The 20,268-nt window shown below is 36.3% G+C and overlaps 1 protein-coding gene across 2 annotated transcripts in view; it reads left to right on the top strand.

The window, feature by feature from the left end:
• The first annotated feature begins 2,946 nt into the window (after positions 1-2,946).
• The window catches only part of LOC128872970 (dipeptidase 1-like), a 263,664-nt gene continuing 246,342 nt past the window's right edge, over positions 2,947-20,268 (top strand). The window contains exon 1 of one of the 2 annotated variants that reach the window (XM_054116192.1): positions 2,947-3,573. In XM_054116192.1, coding sequence (XP_053972167.1) covers positions 3,568-3,573 — 6 coding nt within the window. In that variant the 5' untranslated portion in view covers positions 2,947-3,567. The remainder of the gene's footprint in view (positions 3,574-20,268) is intronic. The other variant, XM_054116191.1, reaches the window with a different exon arrangement.

Raw genomic sequence — 20,268 nt, forward strand, 5'->3', positions numbered from 1 at the left:
GATGTATATTTAAATTAAATATGAGAAAGCGATTTTCATTTTGCTTGAGAATACGTCGATTGCTTTTAGATGTTCTTGCTTGCGTTCTAGAAGTAAGTTGAATTTGGATAGTGAATATTTGTTTTTCTTCGAATATACGATAGTATTTAATATTATTCTATGTATCGATGTTGAAAGTATATATTATTTCGCTTATATATTTATTTGTTGTTAAGGGAGGCATTCTAAAGTTTGATTTGATTGATGGGCATAATATGCTCATTAAAATATAAATTTAAGTGGTCGCACAAAAATGTTATTAACCGGAGAATGATATTTGTAATAATAATGAAACATCATAAAGTTATTTAAACGACTTTATAAATTGATACGAGAATTATATTCCTTATTAAATATTTTTCTGCGATGTTTCCAAAATTTCATGGAGGATGCAATTCATTAAAAAAATGAGTGCAAAAATAATCGAAGCCCCAATAATGAGTTCAGAAGTGGGCAGAAAGTGGAGTTCTGTTCGAATTGAAGTGCAAGCTTACAGATTCATCGGAGCAGTACTTAACCTTAGTTTGCTCGAGTAGCCAAGATGCGAGATGCGCCGAGGAAAGAAACTGGAAGCACAGTCTTGGGAATCGAAAAGAATTTATAAACCGTAATCGGCGATTTCGCTGTGCAGCAGTGAAATTATTTTCACATTTTACCTTCCTCCGATCGAAATTACCCTTGAAACTTTAATACGTTCGTCGAAGTATTATTCAACTGCAAATAGGATTTCCTCGATCATTCCCCAAAATGATCATGGAGAAGTGGTGTATAAATATTTTCATAAATATACAAATACGTATCCATAGAATTTTCATTTTTAGAGACTACTTAATCAAAATCTACCTCGGTGTACCGATAAATGATATGAAAATTGCAACACGATCGATTTCACAAAGCAAAAGATCGATGTTTTCGTTTGAATAGAAATTAGCTGGCAGCACAAAAAAGTATAATTACATATTGTGGAAAGCTTCATAACTTTCAAAGGAACCATATGCTTTTAGGAATTAGCATTGAAAGGGACAGAATGAAACTAATGATTAATTATTACGGTCGATGGCCTATCGATAATCATGATTAATTGATAGTAGATGTGATCATGATTAATGAATAGTAGAAATAATCATAATTGATGAATAGTAGAAATAATCAAACTTATTACCTAATCATGAAAGAATTAATCCATGCATCCATTCACTTTCCATAAAAGTATAGTGTAGATCGCAAAGCAACTCATTTACTTAACTTTGACATGGTCACTCTGCTTTCTACCCAAATACACTTTCTTGTTCGTGGATTTTATTTTACCCGAGCAAAAATTGTAACGAACTTTAAAATTGCAAACATAAATGTATTACTATACTTAAAATACATAAAGAATAATACAAGGGAGCAGATAATCGAAAAAGGACTTGAATAAGTCATGAATTACTATGCTGAGATTCTTCAACGTGTCCACATAATAAAGAACACATATTATTTTATCATTTGAAAAATTATCCCGACAGAACAACAGGGGAATTCATGCAAATAACACAAGGAACACGTAGTCCCTATGTTCTCTGAATTTTGCCTACTGACATTTTCTACTATGTTTAACCATTTTAACGATACAGCTCGTCCCAGCTGCAGGGGATATCCTGTGTGTACGGCACGGAGGAGACAGCTACGTTCGTTACGCTGGAGCATGCCCACGCTCCACATGCAGAACGAAATATCATTCGGGAACACACAGAATACATTTTCAAAGATAATCCAGATTATCATACCGTGCTCGTCGCTGACTTCAACCTAGGAGAGAATAGCCGACGGAGTAAGGACAGCGTGAGTCGGTATATCATTTAGTTCAAATGAAATTCATTAAACTACACGGTATAATATTCTACGTACATTCATGGACGCGGCTTCTGCCTTTCATTTATTTATATTATTATTATTAATATTAGTAATGTATTAAGATTTATTAATAATAGTAATTGTTAATTCTATCGTTGTCATCATTCCTTGTGTTGCATATTTTCGATTTCAAGTAGGCAGAAAAAGGAGATTATATTAGAGTGTAGGGTAGCGTTAGGTGTTAAGTTATTTGATATTAATTAAGCACTCTGTTATTGATAGCTAATTGAGGACTTACAATATTCATTGGACTGAGAAGTACTAGATAGTCAACTAAGGATGACAGTTCAAGGAGTGACTAATTTATCAGCTATACCTATAATTATAATGTACGTTCGTTAACCTCACACTTCTTTTAAATAAGTCAAATCCCTTCTGTAAACCCTAAACTCCCTTCCTCTTCATTTCAATTAAATTCGAACGTTACATAAACAAATCAGGCCAACGTTCAGCACACCAAAGGAACGAATATGCACAAAAATTCCCATACCCTACCAAACCATACACTTACAAAATGTATGATCAATCTCCTCAATAATTTTCTCACACACACAAAAACCTCGAACATCACCCAACCCTCAACTCCTCTCAAACTAGTCAAACTCCGTCATTTCGTTACTCAATTAACCCTTTGCACTCAAGTACTTTTTTTCTGGTATCTACTAGCAACTCGAGATGCTTTCTTACCAGTTTATACCGTCACGATCGCAAACTAAGTTGAGATATCAGAATCAGGTCACATCTACTTCGTCGACACTCATTATATTGATGAAACGTCGAGTTTGAAAGAAACGAAACCTAAACAAACATTACTTGCTGGTTGATTTACTGCGTCAAACCTGATAGTGACTAAGAATCACCTCTCGAGCACAAAGGATTAAAGTCATACACACGCAAACCATTTTACGTTCCCACAGACTGGGTCGCCCCGTGGAATATACCATCTCCTAATAAACAAAGGACCCCGGTTCTGGGGTCAAACGCGACAAGAACACATTGTTAACGCGACCGAGCGGCAGCGTAAGCTGGAAAGCGTTCACGGGGCATTTTTCGTTGTGATACGCCGAAGAAATTCAGGGGCAACCGAGGAGAGGGTTCACTCGAGAGGGGGGTGGTTTCGAGGCTGAGTAGGGAGCTTGCGCCTAGCCAGGCCGACTGGTTCGAGCTTCCGAGCTTTGGAGCAGCAGCCAGTCGCCGGCTGCCGGGCCACGACCTCGCATCTCGTCCGGCTCTCGTTCATCCCCCGAGGTCTCGCGACCACGTTTCTGACACTCGACCGCCCACTCGATCGAGTGCACCCGGCTCCGCGATCGACCACTCGACTCGCGAGCTGTATGCTCCGCGTATCGCGCGTCGTTTCCCATCGTTCGCGACGTCGAGCATCGTACAGTGACGGGTCGGAAGTTTTTCCAAGGGAAGATTTCTTGTGCCGGTATCGCCGATAGTGAGGCTTAATCTCGGACCAGTGCGACGTGGGGAACACAGCCGGGAGTACCAGCAGAGGCTGCATCTGTTTGTTTCATTTTTTCATCGACTCGGAGGATGGCGGATGGGTGACAGACGTGGGATCCGTGATCCAGCGCGGGTTAAAGCTGTTTTTCGGCAACGGGGGAACCATGTGAGGTTTCGACCATGAGGGTGAGTGTCCCTGCATATTTTCATAAATTTAGGATTTTCCGTGTTTCTTGGATGCTTTTATGAGACTTGGACAAGGGAAAGGAACGAAGTCTGTTGGGGCTGTAGAGCGTTTGATCTTTTAATGCGTGAACTCGTTTTTGAAGAAAGGAAATGTTTCTTGGTTATTCATGTATTTAATTTGAGAGGGTAAACGAACGTGAGGCACGCGATTATAAAGGAAAAATAAAATTCAAGATGCACAGAAGAACAGCGTCAACAACTTGCTGACCCGTTTTGACTTTTATACATTTCTGATTCCATTTGTACTTTTAGCGTGAGTTCATAGTATTGCCACGTGAATGAAAAACTTTAAATAAAATAGTAAAGCTATGCTAAAGGTGGGATAGTTTTCAACCCACCCAACTTCAAAAAGTTAACTGGATTAAAATTAAAAGGTTTCCCAACGGAGCCTTTAAGATTTTGCTGCTTGATAACAAAACGCTGTCAGTCGTAGTGGGTAGATAAATGACATTGTTTTTCATGACGTAACAGTAAAAACAACCAAGGGTAACATGTCTATATCGCATGTCTATTATATATACAACATCTTCGGAAAATCGAAGACTGCAACGAAATCTTTGTTAACAATTTAGTGACTTTAGAAAGAAGATTGAAGTACCTAGGTGAAATTAACCTGTTCGGTAGTTTCAGCGTTAATTATCTAACAATCGATGTGAAAACTTTGGAAAAACCTCGATATATTCCACAAAATGTGTATTTTATAAGCTTCATATGGAAAATCATATCGGTGATTGTAAAGTGATTCACTTCGGTGAACTTTGCAAGGGAATAAATAAATATATTCCATACGTTATATATACGTACATATATTTCATACGTTCCTTCTAAAAAATCCTTTACAAACAAAATTAATACTCAACAATAAAATAATATCGGTATAAATCTGTATCTCAGCTAAATGTTTTTATAATAAGTCGTCCTAGGTAGAGGCACTCTTTTCGGTGTTCTAGATTAAATATATTATGCTATAAAGGTTTAAATGGTACACGAATGCACAAATGACGAAACCGAAGTTGCTGGGGATAACCGAAAGGTCGACGTAACGTCGGCGCGAATTTTCTGTATTACCGCGCCGCAGTTTAAGCCAAACCGTTGCGTGCGCTGATTTATCGCGCACCGAACGAGCCACGCAGCTTTTGGGGAGAAATTATTTTCGCGTGGCTGCTGTCGGGATTAAACTCTCGCGAAGGGATGTGTGTTGTCTCGTGGGTAGCGTGTGTTACCTCGATCATCCGTTACTACTGGGTATTGTTACGTTTTCCTGCAACGAGGTCGAATCTTTATGGCCGAAGCAAAAATGAAAGTGGCGTGAGAGTTGTTCATCGAGCAACCGTGTAGGGGCTAAATTATTAATGCATCGAGGTGGTGGTCAATTATTGGTGGGCGTTTTTACTTTTCATAGTATCAAATTCAAATTTTTACATTTGAATTTTGAACATTTAAATTTGAAATTGAACTTTTGACATTTAATTTGTGGTGGGTTACTGTCGAGTGCTTCAACTTTTCACATCATCGATTCCAAATTTTTATTCGAGTCTTGAAACCCCACGGAAAATCCATAAAAATAAAAATATTTACTGAGAAAATGTATGGGTTAAATTGTTAAAGCATTAACTTGATGATAGATCACTACTGTGAGTTTGAATGCTGAGGCTCTTCATGGATTAAATGGTCGAATAGAAATGAAAATGGTAAAATAGTGTGATTGCTGTTTGCTAAGCAAATAAACTAAATTGTTATTTAAATGAAAATTGTGTAGCTGCCCATCCAAGCTAATTACTGGACTGTGAAGAGATAAGAGTTAAAGAACTGGTCCGTTAATGGGCTCCTTGTGTTTCTAAATTTTTGCATATTATGCGTTATAATTCTAGTAAAGAATTCTAGAAAAGAATAATTCTAGTCTCTTGAGTCATATCATCTTCAAAAAAAGTTATAAAAAAGTGATGGTCCATTTTAACTTTGGAAAATTGATATCTTCGTTAAACATAATACTTCCTGGATTGCTTACATGTATGAAGCCACGTTTACTTCCAAGCCTTATTTATTAGTATATTACCTAATAACAAAACTAATGGATATCACAAATACCTAGAATCTTATTTATTGCAATTTAAATTATTGTCATGGTGGTTTCTGAAACGTGTACAGTATATATACATATACATGTAAAGTATATATACCTAAGTATACATATATTATTCGACCATAAAACGGGATTTACACTACCGCGCACCATTCTTCTCGAGAGGATTCCTAATGTCTTGATGGACCGTACGCTTCCAGATTCCTCGCACCCTAGTTGATGTTGTTGGGATGCAAATTGAGTATGCGCGGGTCATGGTGGACTTCATACCCTCGGATACAAGTTTAACACCCGACAGTAAAGCAGCATTCATAAACAGGAGATTTCTGAGGTGTTGATGATGGACCACGCGTCTCTAAGCTCCCTGTATCCCGTTTAATGTTACAATGTAAATTGTCTACGCGAAGGCCGCGGAGGTCTTCATATCTTGGATACTAATACTTCCTAATACAGCGAGATTCATGAACGTTCGAGTTCATGAATTCGTCGTGGAATCATTTTGTATACCTTGAACTACCTATACTCCTTGCATCCTATTTGATACTGGGATACTAACTGATATGTTTAAGCATATCTTGAATATTAATTTAGAAAATTCATTGTCTACTCTTTCGTCTTGGGAGGATTTCTATTTTCTTCAGAATACAATTGGTTTGGGATGACTTTTAAGCAACTGCAAAAAGATTTCCGTGACCATTCTCCAAAATGATCATAGAGAAATGGCGTAAAAATATTTATATAAATATATGTTCTTATTAATATGGAAATTACAACATAGCAAATAGCAATAATACAAGTATGTTATGGAACGTTTTAATATTAACGTATTACTCGATAACAAAACAGATTATGCAAACTGTGCGACGCGTTCTTCATACGAGAGCTCCTGGTTTATTGACAAACCTAATACTTTGTTAGATTTCTCGTCTGCTACGTGGTTACTGGTAATGCTCTTTGAATATGCCCAGCTCGTAAAGGTTTTCCCACCCAGTATATCTCATTCTTTACTACCAATACTAAAACAGGAGTTATGAAAAGTGCTCGATCTTCCTTTCGAGACGATTTCTGATAGCCTTGCGAGCTCCTACACTTTTCCAGATCCACTGTATTTTATGCCGAGCGAGCTATTAACTTGGAGGTCTTGAAATCTCTTGTATTAGAGCATCACCCGAGAACAGACCGAGCAACCGTGCCCCACATTCTTCTTGGGAGAAGAATGGTCCTACGTACTTCGTGTGGCGATGCAAATTGAGTATGCGCGGGTCATGATAACCTTCGTACCTCGGGTATTAGTTTAATACCCGGCAGTAAAGCGGGCCTCATAAACAGAGAGTTTCTGATATGTTGACGGACAACACGTCTCTAAACTCTCCGCATCCTATTCGCCGTTGCGATGAAAATTGTATATCAGCGGAGGTCTTGGGTATGTTTGCACTTTAGGTATTAGTTTATTAACCGCCACGAGAGATTCACGTCAGGGTAAACTAGGATGAAATCTGATGTCTTGATAGGCACTCGTGCGCTTCTATGTTCTTTGCATCATAGAAATACAAGTTAATTATAATAAGTACAGGTAAGCAGAAGAAAATACGCTTTCTATCTAATATATCATATATATATATATATTATATATAATATAAACATCATTATAATTATTATATATATTATATAATGATTACTTTCCCTCAATTATATAGCAAATTTCATAATCAAATATGTCTTTGTTCGTTTAGGATATGTTGACATCTCGTAACAGAATACTTTTTTTATTTCATGTATATTATATATAATATGAACGTCATTATCATTATATTTAATATGTATGAGATAATAAAAATTATTCTGTTACGAGATGTTAACATCTGCTGAACGTACAAAGAAATTTTTTTTATGAAATTAGCTATTTCATCGAGGAAAAATAATCATTTTGAAAGTTGAAAAATAATGTTTCTTAATAAACCACCGATAAAAAATAAAATTTAGAAAAATCCTTCGTCCATTAAGCAGACGTCGATGTCTTCTAATACAATCATTTCTCAGATTTCCTATATCTTCGCCATTTTTAAATATATTTTAACAAAACAATTCATGCACTAAGTACATTACTTGTATTGTAAAATTACATTTTGTTTTGGATTAAAATATGTATTTAAATCTAACAAAAAATTCTTACAAGGTGATATTCATGAACTCCTTTCTTCCCTGATTTTCCCTGACCATGGACTTTATTCTTCGTATATATTAATTAACGTTGCAATGCAAATTGAATATGAGAGTCACGAATACCATACCTCGGCATATTAATTTATTATTAGTCGAAGCGAGACCCATAGACAGCCCTGCGCCAGATTGGACCAGACAATATTTCTGGCATCTTGGATCTCGCGTCGTACTTGATTCCGCGATGCAAATTGAATCTGCGAAACTCTTGGAGTCTCCACATCTCTCATATAAGTTTATTACCCGACTATAAACCTGGATTCGCGTACAATCGACGTTCCGCTAGAGATCATCGCTGATGTCTCGTTTAATAGGCCTTATGCGATCCTGGATCCCGTTTCATCTCACGTTCAATATCTCTCCGTTTTCGTTTCGCATCGAGTATTGCGCACGTCCTTATACCAAGTGCGTTAGTTTATAGCTCGACCATAAAGAGAGATTCATGAATAGCGTCCCATACGTCGTAGCACGATTTCTGATACCTCGGAGCAGCTCCCTGCATCTTCTTATTCGGTTTCTCGATGCAAATTGAACATGCGAGGGTCACGGAAGCCTTACCACCCCCGCCGGAAGTTAGTTTACTACCCGAAGATAAAGTGACGTTCATGAATACCGCACCGCATTTGTCTCGAGAAGATTTCCGCTATCTCTACTGACCATACGATATTTTCAGATTAAGCGTTATTTATATATCTTGAATTGAGAAGCAAACTATGCGCCTGTGGGAGCTTTTCACGCCTCGGAAATTAATTTATCTCCGTACGGGGAATACGAAATTCTAGGAAAGACGCTGATGTGGAGTCCGGGTAAGCGCTCCTGAATCTTATGATTTAATTATCCGTAGTTCTGATATCCTTTGATTGTCGCGTTGGTCGGGATTTGAATGGAGCAGAGATAATACCGCCATTTTCATAGGCTTTGTGCGAGTGCTATCTATTTTCTTTTATGGAAGAATAATTTTCGTTTTCTGATTATGCTGAGTTCGTGAATATACGTTCATAACATAATATCAGGTATCAGTCATTTCTATTGTTTATGTACAGCTTTTTGTATGATTTTTGAGTTATGGTCTACCTTTTCATTTCTTTCTTATTATGAAAAGGCCCAATTTTATAGGATTTAGATAGGGTCACCCGTGCAAATTCTATTATTGTTTAATTTGAATATTAGTTGAACCATGAAAGTATAGGTAGGAGGGGAACAATTCCTTTTGAATGATACAGTACAAGTGTACATTTAATGTAAATAGTGTTTACACATTTGTGTAAAACACATTTAATTACCTTTGTTGATATTTGTATTGTACACATCCTGTTATATATTAAAGTTACTCGTTAATCCTTAAAGTTCTCGTTATGCCAAACATAAAACGTAACAATATTTATGATCAGGATGTGGTCCACATTCTTCATTCATTATTATTATGATAATATTCAATTTTACAGGATTAAGATGGGGATACCTGATAGTCCTACAAATTCTCTTCGTATTTAATTTGAATATTAGTAGATCCATGGGAGCATAAGTAGTCGAGAAATAATTCCTTTTAAAGGATAAAATAAATTTGTACATTTAACATAAATATTCTTACTATTAACTGTCAACTTATTAACATTTGTTACAAAAAAATTCGATGCATTTTGAAGAGGACACAATTGATAGATTTGAAAACTTAAATTTAACTGTTTGGAACACACAGGTTAAAAATAGATAAAACAATGCTGAAATAGACAAAACAATTCCAACTCACCATGAAAGTTTAAAATAATAAAGAATACGGAAATTTATCTCATGATTATTTCAAAAATTTATCGACAAATGTTAAATCAATCAAGGGGGAAAATAATTCAGGGAGTCATATTCTCATATATTTTATTAAACTAAAATTTCTTTACAATCCTTTTCACTCTGAAATTTTTTTTTTTTATCATCTATTTATAATTGCATCCAGAATACCCAGAAATAAAATTGTTCGATGACGGATCTGAATTAATTTACTCGAAACGATCCCACCCAGCATTCGATGGGTTCTTCCTGTCCCTCGTGGCGAAGCACTTTGCAATTTCGCGATTCCATGGCTAATCTCGCGAAAACTTTTTCCCACCGAGGGCAGGCGTCAGCTCTGAGATAAGTGCTTCCAAGGACGAGGGAGTCGTGATAAGCTGACAAAACTCGGATCCCGACTGGTCGGCTTGTAAATGAAACTCGAAACTTCCAGGAGCACCTCGCGTAATTCGGTTAATCGCATTATTAATACGGAGACGAGGATAATATGGGTTGATGATGCCGTGTACGGTTGAGCGTGTGATTCGATTTCGACACGGCTCGACAAAAAGCGCGCCTCGCGAGGCTTCGTCGGAGATTCGGTGCGGTTTGTGGAAGCAAGTTTTCTTTTCCGGGTTCCGTGTACCGAACAAACTCGACGCGAGATTCGATTAGAAGAAACGAGACTGTTAATTGAAAGATTGGACGAGCGCAGTCGACGACTGGGAATACCATTTCCACTTTCGAGACGAAGAGTCGAGTGGGTTGGCCCGAATCAGGGGTTGGGGGTATTTCGAGCTGACGAGGTACATGTCGGATGTCGCTCTGGTAGAGATTTTTGTAGAATTTGTTGTGGTAGATATTTGTTGTACAATGTATAGTGTTTAAATTCTAGAGGCACTTTTCATCGTTTTGCTGAGACCATGGTTTTTAAGTGACATAGTTTGAAATTCAAGAGTCAGGGGAGTTTATTTGTGCAATGATAACAGGGGATGGATTATTTAATTTCAATAAGCATTTCTTACAATTTTGGGTAACACTTACTTATCGATTTCTTGGGCAATAGTTTTTAACTTATTAGGTTTTAAGATCTAAGAGCTAGAGGAGTTTATTTATGCAATGATAATAGGGATTGAGTATCTAGAAATTGGATGATTATATTCTGCAGAATATTTCATTTCTAAAGAAATTCTTTATGGATTTATCAATATTTTACTGCACTACTTGTGTGAATAGGATTCTCTTGTATTTGGACGTGTTGATTTTTATTTTCCATATGTGGTACAATCCCAAATCTTTTCAAGAATGTCAATAGGAAAAATAACAATTACCTCTTGTACTTATATTAGTAAATACACATCACATTTCTTAGATCGTAAATGTGTTAACAAAAATCGCATTACATAAAATAGTCCAACTTTGGAAACTTGTCTTTTTTGGTATTATTAGACTTGATAATAAATTCTTTACAATTTTCTTGAACCATTGACACCACGCGGACATAAATCCTTTATGTTTGGTGTCACTAATAAAATTTGTTATACTTCTTTCCTCATAGGGGACATCCAAGTGCAAAGGGTTAATCCGACCATTCTAAATCCATATATTAACAATACTAACAAAAGAAGGAGATCAAGTTCACTACATCTACAGGGTGTTCAAAAAAAAAGCATTCAATATTTATATGGTGTATAGGGCACACTGTACTGAGTAAAAAAGCTTTAGTAAACATAGGTCCAAAGGTCAGCCGTTTCTGAGATATAAACATTTTTGTTTGCTAGTATCACGATTGACTTACTAGTGGGTTTTCGATATTTATAGAAGATTTTCCACGTGTCCACCGCTCGTTTCTGTACACGAAATTGAAAAAATGAAATTGACGGAATTGTCGGCACTTGAATGGGAACATTCAAAACGCAATTTATAAACGCTGACATAAACATTGCATGCGATGGAAGCAAGCAAGTCAATCATGATACTAGCAAACAAAAATGTTTATATCTGAGAATCGGTTAACCTTTGGACCTATGTTTACTAAAGTTTTTTACTCAGTACAGTGTGCACCATACATCATATAAATATTGAATGCTTTTTTTTAACACCCTGTACATGCAATCGTTTCCAATACAAAAAATACTCCAACCCGCAGGCTCCATAAGAAAATCCATGGATATCTCGTTTAAATAAACAGCTCGACAATTCCAAATACGAAAAAATAACAATCGCACCCACGATTAACCACGACCGCTCTCTTCTCCTCTCTGACATGCGATCCACGGAATAGTAGTGGGAGTTCGTTTTGTCAAAGTTCATTCTGCCTCAGGTTTTTCGAAAAGGAACCAGAAAAAAAGAACCGACAATTACTATCGTTCGCGGACAACCATGCCCGCAGCGACAGAGAAATTCGCGTCGGATCTCTCGCGAGTCATTTCAAACAATTTTCTTGCAACGCTCGTAAACTTCGCCGGCTGCAGGCGAACCGTAAATGTTTCAGACACGGTATCCACCGGAAAATATAATAAAACGACGCTCGCGGTCGGGCAAACAATTCCCACGAGCTTCGTTTGATGCACGTGTCAATACTCAAACGTCGATAAATATGCCAGCGATCCGGATACTTCGGTGCCCTGTGTAGTATTTATATTACACAGGCACGTGAACGGCGGTGAATTTTTCACTTTTACCTCTTTGTGGCCGTCGAATTGCCGTGTCTCCACAAATTACGTAATTAACGCTCGCATCGTGACCACGCGGAGTAATTGCGTGTTTATTTATGCATACCAACGAGCCCCCATTGTTTCAATCTCTGTGCTTCCATTTGAAAGGGTTAGAAAGGGTGCACGGTGAAACAGCGACGAACGGCACCGTTTTTGGGGGTGGTTTGGTAGAATGATATTTAAAAGTCCATTCATTCGTGATATGTTAAATACATTTACACACTAGGGAATTCCATTCATTGTTTAAAATGAGATAATGTTTTCCGGTGAAAGGATCAAGTGTAATTTATTTAAACGATGAATATAAATACAGGGTGAGTCTTATAACGTGACGACCTCAAATAAATCGTAAGGTATTTGTTGTACGACAAAATGTTTCAAACAAAAGTTGCATGGTATCTAGGGGAACATACAGTGCTGTAATCTGTTTTTCATTACCTTACTTTTTTATTGAGATATTAGGGTTACCTTCATTTCGTTTTTTAAATGGAATGTCTAATATCTTTTTCCGAATTCGGATAAATCATCAAATTTTGCGTAAAAAAGTATTACATGAAGTGGGACTTGAAATGAAAAATTACTGAGACATTTATAAAAGAAGTTTATGGGCAATAGCTGGTAAGGTTGAAGTACGACATCCCTCATTATTCAGAACTTTGTGATACCTTTTACGTTTCTGTACATTAAAATTGCCATGTTCTTTGAGTCTTCGACCAAGCCTTAAGAAGGTAGAATGCGATGGCTGATTTCGATCAGGATACTTAGCTTGGTACAAGATCTTGGCTCTTATTGCATTTTCTTCACACGCACCATAAACAATTATCATATCGTTGTTTCACTGTTACTGAACATCGTAATGAAAATGTAGCACCTTTCTCTATACGACTTTAACATTTACTGAGATACTGAATAGGCATTTCGTGTTGATGATTATTAATATTTAACAGGGAACTTGTTTACAGACACGACCTACCGACGTAAATAAAGTCGTGCTAAGAATCACGACTAAGCGAATTTCCTAATAGAAGATTATTAATTTGAAGATATCTCAGTAATTATTCATTTCAAGTCCCACTTCATGTAATACTGTTTTACGCAAAATTTGATGATTTATCCGAATTCGAAAAAAAATATTAGACATTCCATTTAAAGAAACTGAAGGTGACTCTAATAAAAATATAAGGTAATAAAAAACAGATTACATCACTGTATGCCCCCCTAGATTCCATGCAACTTTTGTTTGAAATATTTTGTCGTACAACGAATACCTTACGAATTATTTGATGTCGTCACATTATAAGACTCACCCTGTATAGTCAGTCCTATATGTACTCGTACTGTGTGTACGTACTGAAGAAAGTCTTAGTTAAATGATAGGTTTGAAGTTCCGAAGTAAATTTCTCGTTATAAATGCATATATGCATGCGTAAAGTTTATTCACGTACATTGTGCATATTTATGACGAAACATTACTTTGGAAACATCAAACGTATAATTTAATTTAGGTTTGATTAATCAAAAAAGGTACGAATACTTATGAGACTGACTATCTATATATGTATATGTTTCTTTAATGTCTTTATGAGAATTGAAATATTTTTATTTGGATAACACTTTATCCTGCTTTCATTGAATATTAATGCTTTAAATTTCAGATGGTAGTATATATACTTAAATTTTTTTAACAATTTATATTTATTAAAATCTTAGTCATTTGTCATATAATCAGTAAGTATTTGACACATGCTACTAAATAACTATTCGGTATATAGCTGTACCAATTTCAAGATACAGTCAGTGTAATAAGTATTCGTACAGGAACCATTCGTTTTGAATGGGTTGCTGTACGAATACTTCTTACACTGACTGTATTTACAAAAAATATGTCCCACCACAAATTTAATTTCTACAGGTAAACGTAGAAATATTATATGTTACCGATTAAAATATGTACTTAAATCTGCTACATACACGAAAGGCACTTTTAATTAAAAACTCTTCATTATAATCTTTTTATAATGGAAAATATTCGTTTGAAGTGTTATCGATGACAAAATTATCGAACCCTTTGTCTCGTTCAGATCTCCGCTTCAATTATATTTCAATTATGGATTCAGAGTACCGGATTAAGGGGGCTCGTAAAACCATCGCGAATGAAACTCTCGAAGCGAGTGCATTTCCGTTCCGATGAAACGAAAATTGTGTTCGCGTTTCCCTTTGTGTCGGTTCTCCTTTGACGCTTCTGTTGCCCAGAACCTTCGTATCTGAATAGAATCCAAGAAAATCGCGCTATTTTCGTCGGCTTTGTGCGCCCGCAATTTCCCATTATGCGAAAAAACATCGTTTGTCCTTTAATTATCCGCGTGACGTGGACTCGATCGTCAAAATGTACCGCTTTGTCGAGAATAATTGACGAGAGTGATGAAATTATCGTCAACGAGCAAATATTTATTTCTCAATTATCGTTTATTTATTAACGGTCGCCGAACATCATAGTCGACGCGAGTCTTTGTATGTTTCGCGACTAATTCAAATTCTACCGGTGTCCAGCGATAATCTTCTTATTTTAATCATGCGAGCTCGACTGATTTTAAAAGTGCCTCGACTGTGTCCTCTCGCAACGTGTTTTAATCCCTCGAAGCGCGGAGAGTTTAAATATGATTATCAGCATGTACGAGGTGCAGCTTCCAGAGACGAAACAACATTAACACATAAATTATCGTATCTCGTAAATTTATTTAACTTCAACGAATCGCACGAAGAGATTGTTCATTAGTTTCGCTGCACGATTTTGGCTCAATTTTGCTGTATAAAAACTTGCTGTTCTATTGTGAATTTTTAATTATAATTAGTTAAGTATAGTTAATTACAGTAGAAATACTATCGATTAATGACGAGTGTATTTTTTAAAGGTAAAATTAATACTGATATATTATTAATTTTTTTATTTAAATTTCAATTATAGTTCCGTGCATTTATTCAAGAGTACACGATATTACATATTCATATATTTTGCTACGACCAATTGATATGTATACATGTTATTGTTAAATTGCAATCAAAACATAGTTTCGTCCAATTAATTACAGAAATAAATACACCTGGGGCAAAAAAGAAAAACAAACGTAGGATCGAATCTGGTTACAGGAAAGTTTGGATATTTATTCAGTAACGTGGGAGTAAGTTTGACTCGTACAACCAATGCAAATTACTCGTTTTCCAGCGCGCACAGAATTCGATTTCCGGTTTTTGTTCCACGTCGCGCCGAGCATCGTAGCCACGAACGACAATCAATCACCGCGATAATTAATGATGCCCATTTCTAATTATCCGTGTCCCCGTTGATCAGTATCCGTGCTTTCCGCTCGATCGAACAGGTTCGACGCTGTAGGACGACACCTTGGTATCGGTAGCGACCGTAAATTCCTTGGCGAGCGGAACATCGTTCAGCTCGGCTCGAAAATCCGCATTGGGTAATTCCATGCCAAATCGGACTCCTTTTCGAGGAAACATTCCGAATTTTTCTGAGAATTTAAATATACCCATTGTGGGATGGCGACGAAGTTTGCTATATTGGCTACTTTCCAGATTATTCGAAATAAAAGTCATTCGTGCTCCTTCGAGCATAGAATTTATTAAAACGTTTTCAACCTTATCATTTCAGAGCTCCACTCGGAAGTAAAAAGAAATTGTTGAATACGTCCAGGTAGTTAAAATGTGATGTCTATACTGCATTTTACGCGCTTCATGCATTTATAATATAAGCTGATGTAATAAATACACGTTGAACATAAAGATAAGGTATGTGCACTTATGTAAAACGAAATAGTAATATTGTTATATTAATTGCAAAATGTATTCAACATACGTTATATATTTTTTATATGTTTCCTTATTACTGTAAATCATAAATGCATAAAATTTGCAGTCTAGTGATGTCTGTAAGCATTGAAATTTATTTAAGCTTCTTTTCAAAATGAATAATATGTAGCAAAAACAAGTGTATGAACCGTTTTCCCTTAATTCAATGTTTGTCATTTGGTTTCCATGTATATTCTTCGTACGACATAATTCTCGAAAAATATGTAAATATTTCTGTCCCATAACAGAATTCATTTTACTTCTACATTTGAATGTCACCAACTATGAATATCTCGAATGGATTTCATACAGTAAATTCTTTCATCGTACTCTCTGTCATAATAAAAAGATGTTCTTATGAAAATGAAGTAATTCTAAATGAGATAATTCTAGATATAAAAGTGCACGTATAAAGTGAATTATTTAAAAAAAAAAAGAAGGACAAAAGAACAGAAATTCTGATTGAAATAAAACTTTGAAATCACATTGAAGCGTGCAAGGAACAGCTTTTATTATTTGCACTGTTCTTGAGAAACAAATTAACATCAGCAAATCTCCCCTGCAACATTTAATCTTGATATTTATTTATTTCTCAAGAATAATGATAAAACATATACACATGCGACACGTATAATTTTAATAAATAATTCTCAATAAACGTTTGAATAGCCATCTGAAACTTCGAAATGCAACCTAAATTAATGTCTCCTAATTAATTAAACATGCCATGAACAACTTCGATATGAAATAAAACATTACGCTCAATATATCTCCTTCGGTATATAATACTTCACTCCACTTACAAATAATTCTAAATAGAGCGAATTTACAGTATTCCTTTCAATTACCTACGAGTCAGACAATTTTCGTCATGTTTGCCTTAAATTTATCAATAGTCCGAAGACTTCTCTGCACCACTGTACGTCGATCGAGCCACCCACTCACGGGAACGTACGATTTCAACGCGAAATGCGTCCAAATTGCGACACAAGCAAAACGATCGTGACTCGATGGAAAAAGGACCCAAGCGAAACGTTGCCGGCTATGACCTTTTTTTTTTAATTTTTTTTTTATCCCCATCTGATTCTTTTTTACTCTTCCTTTTTTCTTTGTATTCTTCGTCCCTCCCACACGCGGCGTAACGATGCACCAGCAAAAAGCGACCGTAACGATACGTGGAATCGTGGAAATTTGAATTTCAAGCGCAGACACGCCTTGGCGCACGTTAATGCACGCGTTACAAATAATGTCGGCTCCTGTCGGTGGCATTTGCATTTTTATTGTAATAGTTTGCGAGTTCGTTCGGTGGAAAGACTTGGAACTTTTCAGACGGTCATTGTTATTTAAAGTGACCAGGGAATAATGAAGTTTGAGGAACGACCGGCAGTAAGAAGCACTCCGAAAATCTACTCAGGAGAACGCATTGCCCCGAGCTTCTTTCTGCCAATGCTGATCGAGAATTCCGCGAACTTTGTTTGGAAAGGCATTATTCTGTTTGCATTTTACGCTTCCATGTTTGTCAAACGGTCGCAGCGAATTCTATTTTTACTGCTTGTCGATATAACGAGTGAAAGGGAAGTAATTGCTAGACATAAGGAAGCTTTTTTATTTATCAGGTTGGCCAAGAAGTTCGTTCGGATTTTAATGCACAAATAAACAGCACGTTTTCTTAGACAAAGAAATATATTTACTGTGTGACATATTGTCCGTTTTGCTCTATGATCTTTCGGATTCCGCGTTTGTAGTTCTTTAGTAACACTCAGGAAAGAATTATAATTTGGCAATGAGTAAGATAATTGACACATTCGCGACCGGCAGATGTTTTACGTTCATAATACCGAGTACTCGCGAAAATAATGAAATTCTGAAGCTGGACATCACAAAATTTGTATCGTTAGGACAAAGATAAAATTCAAGAAACATGTTTCCAAATCTCAATGTTGTAAATATGTAGTGTATAAAATTAAAAGATTTTCATAATTTTTTTATAACGAGGAATAGAATTTAAAGTGATGCGAATTCACGTCAGCGGTCGCAAATGTGTTCAGAAAATACACAGATTCATTTTGGAAATGAAAACGTCAAACAAGGGAAGCTTTTGAACCTAGAAATTCCGATTTAAATTTCATTTCTTTTTTATATTTCTAATTCGATCCATCAAATCTCCAATTTGATTAAGTTTGCAGAATTCGATAATCCTCCATTATCCTCCATGGTCCATAATACCCTGCGCCCAGTTGAAATCGATGTTTATCCCCAGTAGACGGAACATTGAGAGCCTGCAACATAATCTAACGATTCGCTAATACATTTGCCTGTAATTCCCACGTAGCTCCTGTCGCCTCCGAAATAATGATCGCGCGCGCAAGCGGTATTTTCATAATCCTCTTACATTTTCAGTAAACTGGGTCGTCGGAAATTATACGTTGTTGCGTTCACGCCTGTCTGTCTTGGCACGGTACAACCGGGACGCGGTTATGGCGGATGCAAAAATAAATCGGCACCAGCGTCGGGGCGAAACCAGCATCCCGAAAATCCGCTGAACGAGTGACAATTATCCGATAAGGGAAAATATCAGCGATCCTTCTTTCTCTGGTGTCTATCAAAACGCTTTTCCATGACACCGAATACCAATTTAACGCGCAAGGTCGTTCGTCGGCAATTACATTAGGAGAATGAATGGTAAATACTCGATGGTAGATTCGTGAAATAGCGTAGAACTGATTTACTAGATTTAATTTTCTTGTATTTTAAATATTTTTAATTTTCATAAACACCATCGAACTGATTTGCTGGATTTAATTGTCTTGAATTTTGAATATTTTCAATTTTCATAAAGACCATCGACCTGATTTGCTGGATTTAATTGTCTTGTATTTTGAATATTTTTAATTTTTGCTGTAATATATAATATAATAGAGTTAGGTTTTATTTATTTTTTATTTTGAAGTTGCTTGTACAAATGAGTCCATACTTTCATTTTATGGACAAATTATTGATATTTCTTTAATTATTAATTTCATTCGACCTCGGGAATTAAAACATTTTATTTCAATTGAATATTAATGCATTAAATTTAAAATGATGGTACACACATATTTTTACTGAATCATTAAATTGGTTATTTATTAATACCAAATAATTATTTTTGTTGAAAGTTTAATTAAGTTTCCACAATTTTTAGTCATTCATAGTTCCAGCAATTTAAGAATGTTTCAGAAATATATGCTTCTCTCAGTGACTGTGTATTCGTACACAATTTTTCTCATAAAATGAAATTAAAATATGACCTGTCTTCTAAATTATATTTTATACATTTATGCAATTGTACACATCCTTAAACATATGCTTGCATACTTACACTCGTCATAAATGCATGAATATCCGCGATTCAATTATCAAAAATGTATGTATCACTTTCACTACCTGTATCCCATAATTCAAATATGACAGACAAGTGACCGTAGCATTCGTATGAGAAATGCATCGGATCGAAACGTACTATCAATCGAGTAAGCAACTTGCTTCCAGTAGAATCATACGCAAACTAGAATGTTCATAATCAAAGCAAGATGCCCTTTGTGCGTTCACTTTCTGCATTGGTTGCCAAAGGGCTTCCCCATCAGTTCCTATTAACTCCAGCCTACGTCTGGCCATCGATTCCGTCAAATAGATTCCTTGGCCACAATTTGACATGCTCATCGATTCTCTCATTCCTTACGCGCGAAAGTGAGTACACACGAGTGCACGAGCTCTCTCACATGTTAAATGTAAATTGCGAGGAGGGTTTCCTTGTGGCATTCTAGACTAGACGAAGAAAGAAGAACGAAGAAAAGAGGGCTGAATGCTGGATAAGTCTGTTAGGCAACTTCACTGATGAGCACGCTAAGAACACTCTTCACCCCTATCCTCACTTTGCCCGAACTCTCTGTTCCTCAACTTCTTTCACTCGCCAAATTGACGACCCAGACGGGAGAGTAGCCCGCAGAA

Source organism: Hylaeus volcanicus, chromosome 2 (genome assembly GCF_026283585.1).
Source record: "Hylaeus volcanicus isolate JK05 chromosome 2, UHH_iyHylVolc1.0_haploid, whole genome shotgun sequence".
Classification (NCBI taxonomy): domain Eukaryota; kingdom Metazoa; phylum Arthropoda; class Insecta; order Hymenoptera; family Colletidae; genus Hylaeus; species Hylaeus volcanicus.